Below are 17,122 nucleotides of genomic sequence, written 5' to 3'. Positions count from 1 at the left end.
TTAGAATTCCGGTTACCTGCTTTATTTGTACAGGGTCAGACTGGTGAGCCAGGATTCCAAGGACCAGCTGGAGATAAGGGTCAGAAAGGCCAAGAGGGCATGCCTGGCAAGCCAGGACTGCCAGGACCCAAAGGAGACCAAGGAAGCTCTGGGTATCAAGGTCAGATTTCAGTCTGGGTTGTCAATTTAGTTTTGCTTACCTGGTCAAATCAAGGTACAGTAGTCATACATGTTGTGTTTTAAGGTGTATTGTGATCTGTGTGTTGTGCAGGTCAGCCAGGTAGACCAGGGGACAAGGGTACCCCTGGACTTCCTGGGTTTGTAGGAGAGCCTGGTCAAGATGGCCGGCCTGGTAAGTAAGAAGCTTGTTTATCAAGCAACTGTGTCCACATATTTACATTACACTAATTTATTCATGGTTTAAGGCAATCGTGTGGGACACATTTGAGGTAAAAAATCAAAAATCAAAAATCCCTGAGTTGTGATTTTTGGATCAGTTAGGTGAGTGTGCCACTTCTCAAAACTCTCAAAGCGTGGTAACCTTGCTTGACCTTTTTTCACATCAGTTATATTAAGAAACTGGCTAAATTCTGAGTTTAAAGATAAGCTTTTGTGGTTTTTCTGATGAGCACTGACAGCTAAATGATATACGTGTCCCAGGCAAATTAGTGTTGTTGGAAATCAGCGAGTGAAAATTGTGACTCTTCCAGTTTGACACACAGAAACCTGTAGTATGTATACTTGTTGTTTTCCAGGCGAAACTGGCCTGCAGGGGCCTTCTGGTCCAAAGGGAGATAAGGGAGATTCTGGACGTGATGGAATCCCAGGGTCCACAGGAGAGAGAGGACAGCCAGGTTAGTCTGTAAGAAGTTAAAAGAAGAGTGCCAACCATCCAGTGAGAGAGTTTTTTACTCCACTGTAGGAAAAGAGCCTTCAATCATTTTTTTTTCAACATCAAAAGCAAAAAACCCCCCAAATACTCAAAAAACAAACAAACAAAAAATCATAGACGCTGTAAAAACAGACGTATCCTTTGGACTACATATTTTGAAGTATCAGCATTAGCACTGTGGCCATGGCCATGTTGTTATTAGGCACCAAACTGACCTTATTTGGATGAAAGGTTGCTGAGACAACGTTAGCAAGACACAAAATTCATGCTAAAGGAATCTCACTAAAAAAAATCTGAGGCAGAAATTTGATGGATGGTCTGTGCCACACAACAAGTCATAAAATTAGATAGTCCAATAAAAATGCTCCAAAAGGCACCAACAGCACACACTCAGTGAAGAAGTCCAGTGATGATGTTATGGATCAGGCCTTGCAGACATAATCAACCCCAGCTGTCTGTCAGGTGACCATTCAGTCTATATATATATATATATATATATATATATATATATGTGTGTTTCCCTTTTAATTTGAAACTGCAAATTTTCCCATTCTATGTATATTTTAAATGTATATTATTGTATCAAAGAAAAAGAAAAAAGCTCTCGTCCTATAACGATTGAAGTAATTTTTTTAAGAGCACATGCTTTAACAAGCAAACACAATTAGAGGAAGCAGTGACCAGTGAACTATGATGAGATTATTTCTGTTTGGAAGTAAATTTTACCGAAACAAATGTTGTTTGCAGCAGTAACTTCAATGTATTAAAATATATCCTGTATCTACCCCTTTTCTGCAGGTATGGCTGGAATAGGTTTTCCTGGTCCGCCTGGCGAGCTTGGCAGCAAAGGTGGGGGCCTCTACAACACTGATGTTTATATTGATTCAATTCATAGGACAGCAAAGTTTCATATGTTTTTTTTCCTCACTGCAGGAGACAAAGGCAGTCCTGGCTTTCCTGGCAACCCAGGTATTCCAGGTGTCCCTGGTGTGAAAGGTGATAAGGGATTTCCCGGCCCACAGGGACCTCAAGGACAGCCAGGAGAACAGGGTCCCTCGGGTTTCTCTCTAGAAGGACCTAAAGGAGATAGGGGAGGAACAGGACAACCTGGAGAAGCAGGTACTGTGAGATAGACGAGATACGGGTCATTTTTTGCTTCATGGTGATGGTAAAAAGGACTACTTATACTTTATACTCAGTTTAAGCAGTCAAAGCACTTTCTGCTACAAATCTCATTCACCTAGTCGCACACACATTTTCTATACCTAAGCACTTTTATGTAATGCTCACACACTTCCACTCTGATGGATGCATCAGGGGCAACTCCGGGGAAGTCAGGGCATAAAAAGTGCATAAACATGGTTATTTATTCCAAATACTGTAGTTAATAGATTAAAAAAAAAAACTTTCTTTGTCTTTATCAAACAGGAATCCCAGGACAACCAGGACCTGCTGGTTTTCCGGGCAGAGATGGACAGAAGGGAGAGAAAGGAGATCAGGGTCTCCAGGGTTTCCAGGGAGAGTCGGGAATAAAGGGGGATTCTGGATTACCTGGACTGCCGGTATGCCATAAGGCTGTTTTCAATTTGAGCTTTCCTCTTGCTTTAAACATTAGATAATGCTCCTTCATAGGAGAGGGAGCCATTAAAATTACAATGGCAACAATATTTATGTTTTTGATTACAGGGAGCACCTGGGCTTCCAGGTCTTGATGGACCGAAGGGAGAGGTAGGATTACAGGGTGTAACTGGCTTCCCAGGTGAGTGTATTCAGAGTGATATATTTGTGTGTCATGTGCATCTGTTCAAGCAATTATGGAAAGAAATGTGCAAAAATACATGTATTTTTACACAAATAATTATGGTAAAACAAACATTTACCAACCCTAGGACAAAAGGGTGAAGCTGGAGACCTTGGATATAGAGGAGAAGCTGGAGACAGAGGATTCCCAGGCGAAAAAGGTAACACAAGAATGAAACAAACTTAGCTGTGGTAATATTGATGTTATTAAATGTTAATGTATTAAATGTCTTTGAATTAAATATTTATGTCCTATTTTAGGTAACGAAGGCCCTCCTGGTCCTCCCGGCCCTCAAATGTTCATAAAAGGAGACATTGGCTTCCCAGGAAATCAAGGTTTACCGGGACCTCAGGGGCCATCTGGGCTCCCAGGACAGAAAGGAGATAGAGGTGATGGTTATGAAGAAATATACCCCATTTAACCCTCTGTCACACAACAGCTTGCTCCTGCTCGCCTTTCACCCACACCCATTTTAATAACGCTACCATTTTTCATTCATTTTTCTCAGGTGTGACAGGTTTTCCAGGGCCAAAAGGCGAAGAAGGTTTCCCTGGATATAATGGTCAGAACGGGGTCAAAGGAGAGCCTGGCTTTCCAGGGCCACAAGGTGAGACAGTCCACGTGATTAATGCACGGTGTTGGTGCTCTTTGCTCTGCTGCCATTTTTTTTGTTCTACTGATTTCTCTATATCTTTAGGACCTAGAGGCCACCCTGGCCCCCCTGGACCTAATGGTGTGCCAGGCCCAGCTGGTCCACCCGGCCCCTCGTCCATGGATCACGGTTTCCTTGTAACACGTCACAGCCAATCGGTGGACATCCCATTGTGTCCCGATGGAACCTCTCTCATATATGATGGCTACTCCTTGCTCTACGTCCAGGGCAATGAGCGCTCTCATGGGCAAGACTTAGGTGAGACAATATGAATAGAAGGAAGGCCTCAATATAAAGCAGGGACATAACGGAAAAGAGGACAAATACTAAAATAAAGAACAAGCTTAGATTTGTGCGTTCATTCGATATTCTCTTGGCTTTGCGTTTTAGGTACGGCAGGCAGCTGTCTAAAAAAGTTCAGCCCCATGCCCTTCCTCTTCTGTAATATCAACAATGTGTGTAACTTTGCCTCCCGTAATGATTACTCCTACTGGCTCACCTCACCTGCGTCCATGCCCATGAACATGGCACCTATCACTGGTGAAAACATTAAACCCTTCATCAGTAGGTAAGTGACGATTTCTTTACACACTGCTGTTTCACATGTGTTTGATGCTTGTGTGTCAATCTGAGCTGTTCTCATATGAATTTGTGCACAGGTGCGCTGTATGTGAAGCTCCAGCCATGGTGATAGCAGTTCACAGTCAGACCATTATGATCCCACCGTGCCCTGGAGGCTGGGACTCTCTGTGGATCGGCTACTCCTTTGTTATGGTAAGACAGCTCTGGTCTCTCAAATATATTTGTCCACCATGGATGAATAAGTCATGGCTATATAATAATGACTCTTAAATTCAGTCACCATGAGCATTTTAGAAATGTAATTATGAGTAGTGCAAGGTTGTAATTGCTGCACTGTGACAAAGAGGGCTGATATCTGCACAAGTGTTGAATCAGTTAGCGGCTGTGAAGCAGATCACAGTCACCCAAGGGAAGCACTTCTGTTTTCTGTGCTGTCTATATTTGCTGACTACAGAGAATGAGATCAAGCTGCGTTCCCTGGGTGTTGGCTCAGTACACTCCATTATAAACTGCAGTATTATTCATTGCAGTCAGTACTCCTTCAATCAAAAGTGGATTGTTTTTCCATTTGTAGTAATTTATATTTGGCAGGGTGGAGCAGGTGGAGATGAGTGTCAGGGGGTGATTTGTGACAGAAGGATAGCAGAAAGAGCGAAAGGGAAGGTTTGCAGATGGTGGCACTGAAAAGGGGGGGGGTTGCTAGCTTAGGATGCTAAGATGTTAATTGGGAGTGATTAGAATGATTAGAAATGATGTTATCAGAGTTTGACAAAAAGGCGACTCTCATCCAAGAGGCTTCTTCAGTTCTAAAACCTCTCGTCAAGCTCCTAAGACTGCAGTACCATGACCTGGATGACTGAGAACCTACTCAGACATATATCAGGACGACAGTTCAGGGTGAGCAGCTTGGGGACAAAGAGAGGTAAGGCTGAGGCATGTGCAGAGGAGGAATAGGGCAGTTTTTGGACAAAGTATGTTAAAGATGGAGCTGCCAGACAGGAAAAGAGGAAACCACAGAGAAAATTCATGAATGTAGTGAATGAGGACATGCCGAGAGGAAAGAGTGAGATGGAGGCAGATTGTTCACTGTGCTGATCCCTAAATGGAGCGACCAAAAGAAGAAGAAATAATTTATATTTAGCAATATGCCTGTGTTCTGCACATACATGTAATACTAAACCCCTGAAAGTTAACAGAATTACTTAAGTGAGAAATAGTGTGAACCTAAAAGAGCTGAGGCGAAGGGGGGTTGCAAAGCAGCTTTCAAACCCAACAGCATCTGTGGAAAGATGCTTAAGTAGCGTGCTCTATATGAGGTATGACAAACACATCTTATCAGCTGATGTGGGATGGCAATGAGATCAGCTGATACAAGACTTTGCTTGTTTTTGTAAATAACAAAAGCCAGCAAAACTCTGTTAGTTATTGCCTTATAGATGTAAAAGACCAGTCATTAATTTGCACTGCATGTTGTCGTGTTTGTGTAGCACACCAGTGCTGGTGCTGAGGGTTCGGGCCAGGCTTTGGCTTCTCCCGGTTCCTGTCTGGAGGAATTCCGCAGTGCTCCATTCATCGAGTGTCACGGTCGAGGAACCTGCAACTATTACGCCAACTCCTACAGCTTCTGGCTCGCTACCATTGAAGACAATGAAATGTTTACGTAAGGCAGAACTCTGACACGCAGGCACTGAATTTCTTGACTTTTAAAAAATTTTTTAATTACTCAACAACTTTGAAAAATGCTGTTTTTTGCTGACCTTTAAATTCATGACCTTGCTCCAGTTTATTGTAAAACGTGCAACAGTATTTTTGGATCTGCTTATCACTGCAACAGACTTCTGACAACACTCAAGCAAAGGTTCTAGTGATTTTGTGTGTTGGTAGTGGGCAGTGAGACAAGCTTATCAGCCTGATATTGTTAAGTTATCATCACATTTCCTTCAAGTTTACATCATAAGCGTATAATATTTTTTCACTCTCCCTCCTTCCAGGAAACCCGTCCCAGCAACGCTAAAAGCCGGCAGCCTCCGAACACACATAAGCCGCTGTCAGGTTTGCATGAAGAGGACATAAGCAGCAATACCAAAGGCCTCCGTTTTACCATGAAGAGCAATAAGGCGTGCGTTGACGTCATCGACTTGGCTTTATTTCCCGTTTTCTAAAGGATGGTGCTATTGCCCTGCCTGGCATGTAGGATAGGATCACGGCCAGAGACTGAAACCAAACCACAGAGACCAAGCGGCCGTTTGCTCCATGCAGAAACACACAATCACAACATGTTAAGTGTGGCACCCAGTTTACCACTGCACTGACATGCCCCCTGAACTGGTAAACTGGTGTTAATTTTGAAAGGGCTGTGTGTGTCAGTCAGGTGCTATTGAATCTTGTGTGCCTTTTTCTTTTCGTTGTTTTTATTTCCATTCCCTACCAGTGTTTCAAAGATATAGCAACACAATATGATATACGTTCACACCTTAGTTAAACCCTACTAATGTAAAAGCTAGGACTTACCACTGGTTACAGATGCTTGCCATTTATACCGCCATAAAATTGCAGACACAGACGTATGCTAATCACTCTGTTGTAAATACGACGCATTCCTTCTTAACATAGTTCAACATACTCGCCTCAGGTTATTGATGAGTTACTTTGTGTGTTATTAAGCCCATTTTTATTTATAAGATTTCTGAGAATATGTTCGACGTGAGTTTATCTGAGATGCCATATATCCGAAAAGAATGTGTTAATGCGTGAAAACCATCGCCTTATTAACATACAAAACAGCACTGAAATAGCATTACCAGGCATGTGACTGTGTGTGTGTGTGTGTGTGTTTGTGTGAGAGAAAACAAGATTTGAGTGGCTTGGAAATGGCATGCGTGTTGCAATGTCTACATATATTGTTGCACAACCCTGTTGTTAACATGACAAATGCACACAAAGAAATAGCCAAGAAAAATTCATCCTTCTTGTGTTTTTTCTCTGTACAAATGTTGTTTATAACAGTTTATAACAGTTGTGTTTCCAAGAATTTAACCCCTTAAGTGAAACATATCCTCATCATCTGTGATCCTAAGGAGATGCACGTGTATAGATACATAAAATGTATTTGCAGTTTTGGATGTGTACTTGACTGTTTCCCTTTGTGAACTTCTTTTTTGTCATTCCTGTTTATTTAGTGCAAAGTGTAATCCTCTCTAAAGGTCATGATGTTGGTTCTCTCCGAGTACTCTGGCTTCCTCTCACACTCCAAAGACATGCACGGGGTTCGGTTAATTGGTGATTCTAAAGTGGCCGTAGGTGTGAATGTGAGTGCAAACGGTTATCTGTTTCTCTGTGACAGACTGGCAACCTGTCCAGGGTGCACCCCGCCTCTCTGGGACAGACTCCAGCCCAGCTGTGACCCTGAATTGGACAAACTGAAGAACCACGGATGGATCGATGGGTCATGATTTGATGGTTACGCAGTCATGTCGAGGACATATAGTGCCAACGCAGGTTAAAATCCTTTAAAAGGTCTTAGCATAGAGTTGTGTAGATTCGCTTCTTTATGTACAGCATCTGGAGAAAATTTCATGCGTATGTTAATCTAGGAAAGCCTGTTGGACCTCAAATGATCTCCGGAGCGCCGAAATAGCTTCAACAGCTCTGAAAGGGACATTTCTGTGTCCCTTTCAGAGTTTTTGAAATATGCAAAGTTAAGGCAATGACTGTACACTGACTGCAACCTGTTTTTGTTTGAGTATATGCCCTAGCTGGGATAAAGTGCTCAAAGACGTTTGTAGAGTATTAGATTTATTTTCCAGCGTTAAGCAAGCCTTTCCTAACAGTGATTACCAGAACAGAAAATACTTTTTAATATTTCACATCCAAAACTGTGTAATTCCTGAAATAAAATGATTTGTAGAAATTTTCTTTAATTATTATTTTGTGTTTCCTGTTTCCAAGCCAACATTTTTAACGCAGTACTCCAGAAACGCCACTAGAGGGCAGCATCAGCATACACTGTGAGCAAGTTGCTGCTTTCTTATACCAAAGCTCCCAGTATGTGTGACTCAAAAGCTCATTTTGTTTTTACTAGTCACTAGGCAACAGCAGGCAGCAAAACCTTACTCCAGATATATTATGACCAATAAATTAAATACAACGTTTGCAGCAACCCTTCTACAGTGTGGTGCAGCCACTACCTCAGCACTTCTGCAGGGACTGTGGCCAACAAACCCATTCACCCCACGAAAACACAAACGGATCAATACGTTCTGCAGAGAACCAGATAACCCCTCCTTTCAACTCACGTCTCGTCTTTCATTTATTACCGGAATCCTATCCCTTGTTTCCTTTCTTGTCACCAGACAGACAAACACAGCCCTTGACCCCTGGCTGTCTTCATAAACATGTCAAACGGGGCCTTGACCTCTGACCGATGAGAGCAAGGTCATTCAGGTGGAAGTCAGGCTGGATGGTCACAACACACCAAAAGGTCTAATGGTCAAATAGCACACACAACATGTAGCAACGGGCCGAGGACCATGATTATTTGTTACAAAGATAAGCACATGTGTGCACTTTAGCCAAGGACCTCACTGAGGAGAAGTCACTGGGCTTTTAATATAACCCACTAAGAACATTTGCCACTGGTTTTTAAAGTAAGACTAACGCTTTATTTTACACATTCACAAGAAAGAACAGAAGAATTTTGTTTTGGAATTGAGAAAAAACTGTTGTTTATTAACCTTTAATTAATGCAGTATGCAAATTAAATAGTGAAAATTGGTTCTTCTGCATTTAAGTTAACATATCATTATCGCCTGAATTGAGCTATCATTTTTGTTAAAGTTATTTCTTAATTTTGGAGACTGAATCAACTGGTTGTTGGCGATATTTATTTATTCATTTATTATTCATTAATGACTGAATGTAACATACAAATACAAAGATACACATAAACACACACAAACAAAGTCAATGTCATGTGGCTGGGGAAGGTAATCAGCTTTGCTAAGGGGCTTTAAAGTTCAAAATTAACGCCATTAGGATTCTTAATACTGCTTGTTGTTTGCTAACACTGCTTGAGACTCAACTTAAGAGTTACAATCTCCTGCAGAGAGCTGGGCTTTGAGCCAGCTTAAACTCCACCATGTGCATGATGTTTTTTTGGATGGAGACAGTGTCCTGCTAATATATGGTGCCAATGAACAAGGTGCATTTTAAATACTGGTTTTTGTTAGCACCGAAATGTTAGTTTGTGAGGAATGAATGTTTTCTTGTACTTAAATGTGCAGTGTTTGGGAACCTGTCCGGATTCTTGTATCACCGTGACCTTTCTCCCGAGTGGATCAGTGGCAGAGTTCAGCAACTTTACCGAAGCTTAGCCAAATACAGATTAGCCTCAAAAGCCATGCAGGTGTCTCACACATACCACTCATGCAGCTGCAACACACCGTAAACCAAGAATGAGACTGACTAAAAAAAACAAACATCTTATTAACACTGCTTGCCTTTTCTGCAAAAAACTAGAATGCATTTCCGTTTTCAGTTTGGGAATAAAAAGTCCCAGAAAATGATTTTAAATATAGGTCTCTATAAGGCTGCAGGCTACAGTTTGATAAGTTGGGATGATTGCACCGCCCCCCTGCTGAAAACAGTAAAAAAAAGCTCAGTAAAATTCATAATAATGTTGATGTAATGTTTCTTTTTCTTTTTTTTACTTACAATATATTTAACAGTAAATTAAGGACTATTTATCATGTTTCTCATGACCCTCGCTCTTTGGTCGCTGCAATCACTGACGCTTTTCAGTCAAAAGAGAGCTCTAGACCAGGACAAGTGCCAGTGATTGCTCTGGTTTTTTTTTTTTTTTTTAAGTGTTCTAATCATTTATTTTTTACTATTGGCTGCTGATGCTATTAATGGCTCCACACTGGCTGGACTCTTACACATCACACAAAAGGATCAGGACTTCACATTTGAACAGCTTGATTGTGTTTTTGTTAAAAGCTCCGCCACAAAGTTGTTTTCATTGCTCTGCCTGATTAGACCTCCCGTCAGGTGGAAGTTGAGTGGAGCTATGCTGGGAACTGTTTGACAACCACCTTATTAATTAGAATGACACTGTAAAAGTGGTGCAACAAAAAGTCAACACCCAGCCCTGAGGGTGTGATCTGACTGTTTATTTCATTATTTAATTTACTTTCATGTTTTGGCATAAAGCACCTTGGACAAGAACTAGAACTGGCCATAGCACGGCTCTCAGGTTATTAACAGCTTCTTATCAAGCACTTCACTGCCTTGAACGTCTGTCGCTGTCACTGTCCTCCTCCACTGCAGCCATCCTTTTGTTCTGCTGTGAAGGACATTAAGGTATCTCTTGAGTGAGGGCTAAAATATATATATACTCTTTTAAATGGCTGTACTTTGGAAAGCCTTGCAATTTTGAGTGTCAGACTGTGTGGAGAGAAGAATAACAGCAAAAAAGCGTCACTGCTCTTTTATGCGGTCGTTTATCTGACCCTGCTCCTCACTGAGATGAATAGGGAGTGAAATGAGGACACTTTTAAAACAAGTGGAGGATGGACATCAGGAAATTCAAAAAACAGAGATTCAGAATTTGATTTAATGTGCATATAAACCACTAAACCATGCATGCTGTGTACTTTATGCTCACCAGCCACTTTAATTAGGTTCACTGGTTCAATTGCTTGTCAGTGCAAATATTTAACCATCCAATCACATGCCAGCAACTCAGTGCAATTTATTCATGTAGACACCTGCTGAATTTCAAACTGGGCATCAGAATGGGGAAGAAAGATGATTTTAGTGAGTTTGAACATGGTTGTTGGTGGCAGATGGGCTTGTCTATTTCAGAAATTGCTGATCTGTTGCAATTTTCCCACAAAACCATCTCTATGGTTTATGGAGAAAGAAAATATCTACTGTGCGGCAGTTCTCTGAGAGCCAGGGGCCAGAGGGGAATGGGCAGACTGGTTTAAGCTGATAGGAAGGTAACAGTAACTAAATAGCCACATGTTAAAAACAAAGTGGGCTGAAGAGCATTTCTGAACATGCAACACATTAAACCATGAAACATCAGGAGAAGACCCCACCAGGTACCACTAGTGTCAGCTAAGAACAGGAAACTGAAGCCACAGTTCACACAGGAACAACAAGCTTGCACAACAGAAGACTGGATGAGTTTTCATTTCTGTAACAACTTTTGGATGATAGGCCTTGTATCAGGAGTTCAGCTTGGTGGTGGTATAATGGCGTGGGTGCTATTTTCTCTGCACATTTTGCGATCCTTAGTCCCAGCTGAGCATTGTTCAACTGCTGTTGACAATCGAAGTAATTTGGTTTATTTATGAGACACAACTAAAGGAAAGCAAAGGCATTATCTTTTTATTTGTGGCCAAAGCTTAAACCCAACAAGAATCCTTTGATGTGCAGTTTATCATATTGCTTTATCACTTTTTCAATTTACAGTCTGCATCTTTTTGCAGCTCCAGTCATCTAGCAGTGGCTTTGTAATGCTGGGCAACTCCCTCATTCCCATAGACAGCTGGTTTATGGGGAAGAGGATCAGGTGTTAAGAGGCCTGATCCTCCTTAACAGTGCGCGGTGCAATCTTTGCAGCTAGATGTTATGTGCCATGGGGAAAGTAATAATTTTGCCTCACACTCAGCTGTAGGGAATCTGGGGTTTAATATACTATTAGGATCCTATGGAGGCTATAATCAGATTATTGTTATGCCTCTCTCTCTCTCTCTCTCTCTCTCTCTCTCTCTCTCTCTCTATCTATCTATCTATCTATCTATCTATTTTGCTAACATAAGTTGTTATTAATTTTTGTTGTTTATATTTTCTTGTACCGAATTCACAGAGATCAGCAAACACGTCGACCACAACACACAGACACGTTCATCTCAGCACGATTATTGGAGATGTAACTCCATCTGTAGAGCCTGGCACTCATGTGAGGTCTGATCACGATCTCAGCATGATCGGAAATCTGATGTTCTCACATGGAGCCAAACATGGTGCTTCCTCTTCCTCTTCCTCCACAGACATTTTAAGTCAATGCACAGTGTCCACTCAGAAATATGGAAATAGCGTGGCAGTGTATGAATGAGAGGAGAACAGTACGCCTCCACAGTCAAGCGGAGGAGTAAAAAAGAAGAGTGAACGTCACAGTAACAGAGAGTGCGTGGGCACAAGAGGAAGAGTGGGAGTGAAATTGTGGGAGGCATTCCAGTACTCTCTCAATCTGTCTTTTATCTTTATTCATCTCAGTTAAATAACTCTTACACATTTCAAATAACTCTTCACTCTTCCCTCACTGCCATACTCTTCGTTTATTGCAGATCTATCAATTAATTAGTACTTTGAAATAACCCCCTTTCTATGTATTTTTGGCTGCACACTTATTTCCCATGGGGTTGCCACAGCGGATGGATCTACATGTTTTGGCACAATTTTACATTCCTGACATAACCTTCTCATTTATCCAGGCTCAGGACTGATAAAAGGGCTACAACAGCTTACGACCCCATGAGGCTGGGTTTGTGCCTCCTGATTTCAAATCAAGGATATTTGGATATTTTGCGTATGGTTAACTATTATGGAGCCACATTACACTCGCTTTCCACAAAGCAGTATTTTCTTTTATTCATTTACTTGTTTCACCACAACTTGTCAAAGAGAACAAAACAAAAACAAAAAAAAGGACAAAGGATTGTTGGGTGTGTTGCATTACAAATGAACATTCTCCTGTAAATACACTTTTTATATAACAGAGTAGTAAGTGAACATGTTGTCAGTTGCATAAATTCTTTGATTTTCTCCAGAATGGATCAACAGAATCAAACATCAAAGATGCCCTTTCGTGCTTGCTACAATCAGCTGACTTCATTTTTTATGGGTAATGAAAGTCGTGGTAATTTGGGGCTTTGAATGATTTCTTTGAAATGTTCTTTTTCCAGGCTGGAATGATTTTACACCATCTTTATTCTGAACTTTCTCTAAGCCAAAATATACATACAGGTTCAAATATGTGCATACATTCACTGAACCTTTTAATAATTGGTGCTGAGAGTTCTACAATGTCTTTTAGCTTGACAAGACCAAAGCTTCTTGTTAGTGCTCGTTGTTAACGACAACTTTTAGTTTCTTTTTTTCCAGTATAAAAAGGATTTGTTTGACAGTGGATTGACCAATACTCAGAATAATGGGAAAGTCCACAGAACTCAGTGAAGATCTAAGAAGGTCTCTTAGAGCCATTTCTAAACAACTCCAGATTCTAAGATCATCAGTTCAAACAGCTGTGTGTAAACAAGTTATTCAGATGTGTCAACAATTTTCTGGAGGAAGAAGATCCAAACCTTGGATGAAAGGGAAATGTTCGAGAACAACCCAGCAACCACCAAGGCCAAAGCCTGCCATCAACTGGAAACTGCTGGAACACCAGTGTCACTGTCCAGTGAGTGAGTGTCATGTCAACACAGACTAAGAGTACTAACCAAGAAAGAAACCGGACACCTACAAGCGCAACTGAAATTTGCAGGTACTTACATTAGCAGCCAAATGCTTTCTCAAGAAAAATTCTAAGGTCAGACGAGACAAAGACTGAGCTTTTGGTCGCATGACATGAAGTATGTTTGGAGAAGTAAGAAATAGAACCTAAGAACATTATATGACCTATTAAGCATGGTGGTGGTAGCATCATGCTTTAAGACTTATTTTGTACAAATATTAGTAGGGATATATTTATATATTACAGCCTGCATTTTTACTTTTGACCCTGAATTAGTGAAAATGCAAAACCTGTGTTTGCTGTACAAACACTTCACTGTGAAAAACAAGCAGTTCACTGAAATCATTAAAACCCACAAATTACCATGACATTCATACCCACGATGAGTCTATGCAAACTTCTGACCATGACTGTGCGTCACAATGCCTCTGAGACCATGTTGTGGCATAATGCAAAAGAAAAGCAGCCAGCAAGCATTCTAACCAGAGGTGGTAAATGTCCAAAGAAAAACCAAGGGAGTTAAAAAAACTAACTATGTTTACTCTTGCCTACACTGCAGATTGGGGACTTTGCATCCACATCTAAACCGGAAAATGAGTGGTCTGGGGTTAAAGAGGAATTCTGGAGGTGTGGGAAACACTAAGGTTGTTTGCAGTGTGGCATGGCGAAAATAATCACTTCAGCTCAATTTACCAGAAATAAGCAGATGAACTATCATGGCTGACCGCCCAACACTAAAGTCTGTGAAGCTGGTTTAATTCAGCGATGTCTGCTACCCTTGATATAAACTAACACTGAACATGAACACCAAAGCTGCTGTGCACCAGTCTAACATAGTGCATTAATGTAAACTTTACCACAGTACTGGAAACTGACATGTGTAACTTACACTAAACTATGCAATAACAAAAAGCTGGCGCGCTTTTGTTTTGCAGGATATTTCACAATAAAAAAAAGCTTTAGTAACTTCTCATGTATAAATCTGATATCTGTTCAAAATACTCTAAAAGATTACAAGTAAGATTTAAATTTCCAGTTTATCAAATGTCACTGCCCAGCTTTCAAAATAACCCTCGTCTTCCTCTGCTGTCCTGTAATTTTTACATGTTTCTCCATCTCTGAGTGAACTTATCTCACAGTCTGGGAAATGCAGCAGCTGTACATTTATAGCAAACACACTGTGTGGAAAACTGCACAAAGAAACTGCCTGTCTTTGCGGATATTTGCTGTGCTGTTTGAAATGTTGAACTTGCACCTCCTTAAAAACCTTAAAAAAAATGTTATTCTCTTTATGCTTGGTCCTCTTCTGTAACACTAGCTTGATCCTGAAGTACAGGGACCACAACTTATGGACATCTGCACTAAAAACACCAATCTGGACGATCCTTTTGTCTTTTGCTGATTTTATCTCTTCTTTTGTGATAAACAGTGGTGATGAAGAAGCTAATAAGTATGTCTTTCATGTGTTATTGTTCCCCTCGTTTAGGGTAAAATCAGTTTGATGTTTAAAGGCAATCAATTACACAATATAACTGACCTCAAATCTATAACACCTCAAAAAAGGTGTAAAATGGTTATTGTTGGTTTCCAGGGTGTAAAAAGGCAGCATCCAGTGCTCCTTATTTCAAAGATCTTGGCTTCAAAGGATTGTGCTAAAGCTGCAAATCAGAGCTTTAAATGAGCTTCCGAATAAATCAGCGGGTGATATCACACCTCTCAATGTCCATCTTTATATGCGGCCTATGCTTGGCAGGAAAGTGAGCATAAAATGGTGAAAGCTATTGTCACATGTATGTTAGAATTTGCTTGGAAGAAATGCAACATTCAGGAAAACTATTGTGTAAAATGACTGGCAGTCAACACGCGACGGTCTGTTTGGCCCTTCTGGACCATCAGCATGATCAGATGGTTGGCATTCATGGACTGCCCATGTCCAGCACAGGGAACAGAGGATGGGACATAGTGTAGGTGGGTGTCAGACAAAAAGGGGGACTAGAGAAATCTCCACAGGAATGAAGGCATGTAGGAAGACATGGCCAAACCAGCCACTTTCAGAGACTGCATGCCATCCAATTTCAACCTGGATCTGGATTAGACTCCATTCCTATGCATGTGCTCTGAAATATGCAGAGGAATGCATCTATATGATTACATCCTTACGGATGCCTCGTAAACAGGGACAAGAGCATAGGAGTTTTGATGCATGCATCCTTCTTCTTTGGTTACACAGACAGGAGGAAAAAAGGTACACTCTGTACAGTCCAGTCTTCACACCAGTGAGGAATAGTGATTAGGTACTATTCTTTCGTGGGTGAAGTGTGAACATTAGCAGCCAAGGCTGTGAAGACTCAGTTAAAATTACATTTTTATTAAAACACAAGTTTTCCTTCTTTTAATATATATACAAAATTAACAAGGACATGGAAATAAATAAAAACACATAGTACTCTGACATTCTCATTCTCATCTATGTCTGACCTTTGTTTCATTCACAGTAAAACAAAAAGATGGCAGCACTATCGTCAGCATTTGTAACCTCTTCACGTCACGATGTTAAAATGATCGGCTAATGATAATTCAACTGCAAGCTAAGGAAAAATTATATCATATTAAACATGGCACTGGCATCTGTCTTAATGTCGTTTTCAGCGTAAAAGGTTGGGGTACAGGTCTTGGCTTACTGCACAATGTGCACAGTCTGTTTAAAAGACCACGCCGTCCCTTACATTTCAATTTATCCGTAGGCAAAAAAATGTACAGCCGCGCATTGTACTTACTAATAACCTTTTACAATGTTTCATGCTAAATTACCTCGGTTAATACTATCAGCAGGATCTCTTATTGACTTGGCTGCTTCATTTACACGATGAGTGAAGTCTTCATCGACCTCAAGGACCATTAAAAAATGTGTTTCTACTAATAGAAGTGCAGCTACAGCAGAGAAAATGGCTGAGTGTGTGACACTAACACTTGCACTAATCTTAGGAAATACTTAAAGACAAAGTTTAAACATAAAGATGTGTTCTTTACTTTCACTTTAATAATCTGTACGTTGGACTAAAAGCTGCACTGACATATTAGCAGAGCTACACGAAATCGCCAGTGTCCTGTGCTATATTGTGTTGTGCCCCGTGTTATCCGATGGCATTGCCTACAATATTGTTTGCTCTTTCGGATTGCTGATTTTCTCAGCAGCTGCTGAATTATTGAACAAAGCTATCATTACACCAGCAGACCAAGTATTTACAATACTATTAGGGCCTGATGTGCCGTAAATGGACCTTTCCATTAGCTGCTGTGAAGGCCAGAGTAACACCTGCATCAACAAAAACACACGCGTGTGCGCTTGCAGACACGAATGCTGTCACACCGTTATTGTGGGGCGACCCTCATGGGAGTTAGTTATTTTTCAACAGCAGTCTGAGTACGTCAGAAAATGTGCTTACACTGTGGCGACACATGCTGGCTCAACAGTATTACGCAGCGTGGCTGTCCTTCAACATCTCAGGAGACTTCATGTTAAACACACAATCGCATACAGAAGCCCTGCGGTGACAGCGAGTGTGAAAGATATAAGCCTTTGCCTTTCTGGATTACCTTCGGTTCGTGCTTGCATATGTGCTTTGGGCATTTCATATTTGTGTTCTGCGAGTCTTTTCCATCATTTTT

General features: G+C 40.9%; 1 protein-coding gene across 1 annotated transcript in view; it reads left to right on the top strand.

The window, feature by feature from the left end:
• Positions 1-7,841, top strand: part of col4a1 (collagen, type IV, alpha 1) — a 48,726-nt gene extending 40,885 nt beyond the window's left edge. The window contains exons 38-52 of the mRNA XM_031734558.2: positions 34-160; positions 272-352; positions 756-854; positions 1,691-1,741; positions 1,826-2,011; positions 2,321-2,454; positions 2,579-2,651; positions 2,782-2,853; positions 2,954-3,082; positions 3,202-3,300; positions 3,391-3,603; positions 3,736-3,913; positions 4,005-4,119; positions 5,415-5,587; positions 5,919-7,841. Of these exons, the coding sequence (XP_031590418.2) occupies positions 34-160; positions 272-352; positions 756-854; positions 1,691-1,741; positions 1,826-2,011; positions 2,321-2,454; positions 2,579-2,651; positions 2,782-2,853; positions 2,954-3,082; positions 3,202-3,300; positions 3,391-3,603; positions 3,736-3,913; positions 4,005-4,119; positions 5,415-5,587; positions 5,919-6,000 (1,812 nt within the window). The 3' untranslated portion in view covers positions 6,001-7,841. The remainder of the gene's footprint in view (positions 1-33; positions 161-271; positions 353-755; positions 855-1,690; positions 1,742-1,825; positions 2,012-2,320; positions 2,455-2,578; positions 2,652-2,781; positions 2,854-2,953; positions 3,083-3,201; positions 3,301-3,390; positions 3,604-3,735; positions 3,914-4,004; positions 4,120-5,414; positions 5,588-5,918) is intronic.
• Positions 7,842-17,122: the final 9,281 nt, after the last annotated feature.

The sequence above is a fragment of the Oreochromis aureus genome, linkage group 16 (genome assembly GCF_013358895.1).
Source record: "Oreochromis aureus strain Israel breed Guangdong linkage group 16, ZZ_aureus, whole genome shotgun sequence".
Lineage (NCBI taxonomy): Eukaryota > Metazoa > Chordata > Actinopteri > Cichliformes > Cichlidae > Oreochromis > Oreochromis aureus.
Note: the sequence above shows the minus strand (reverse complement) of the source record. Positions and strands in the feature narration are given on the sequence as shown.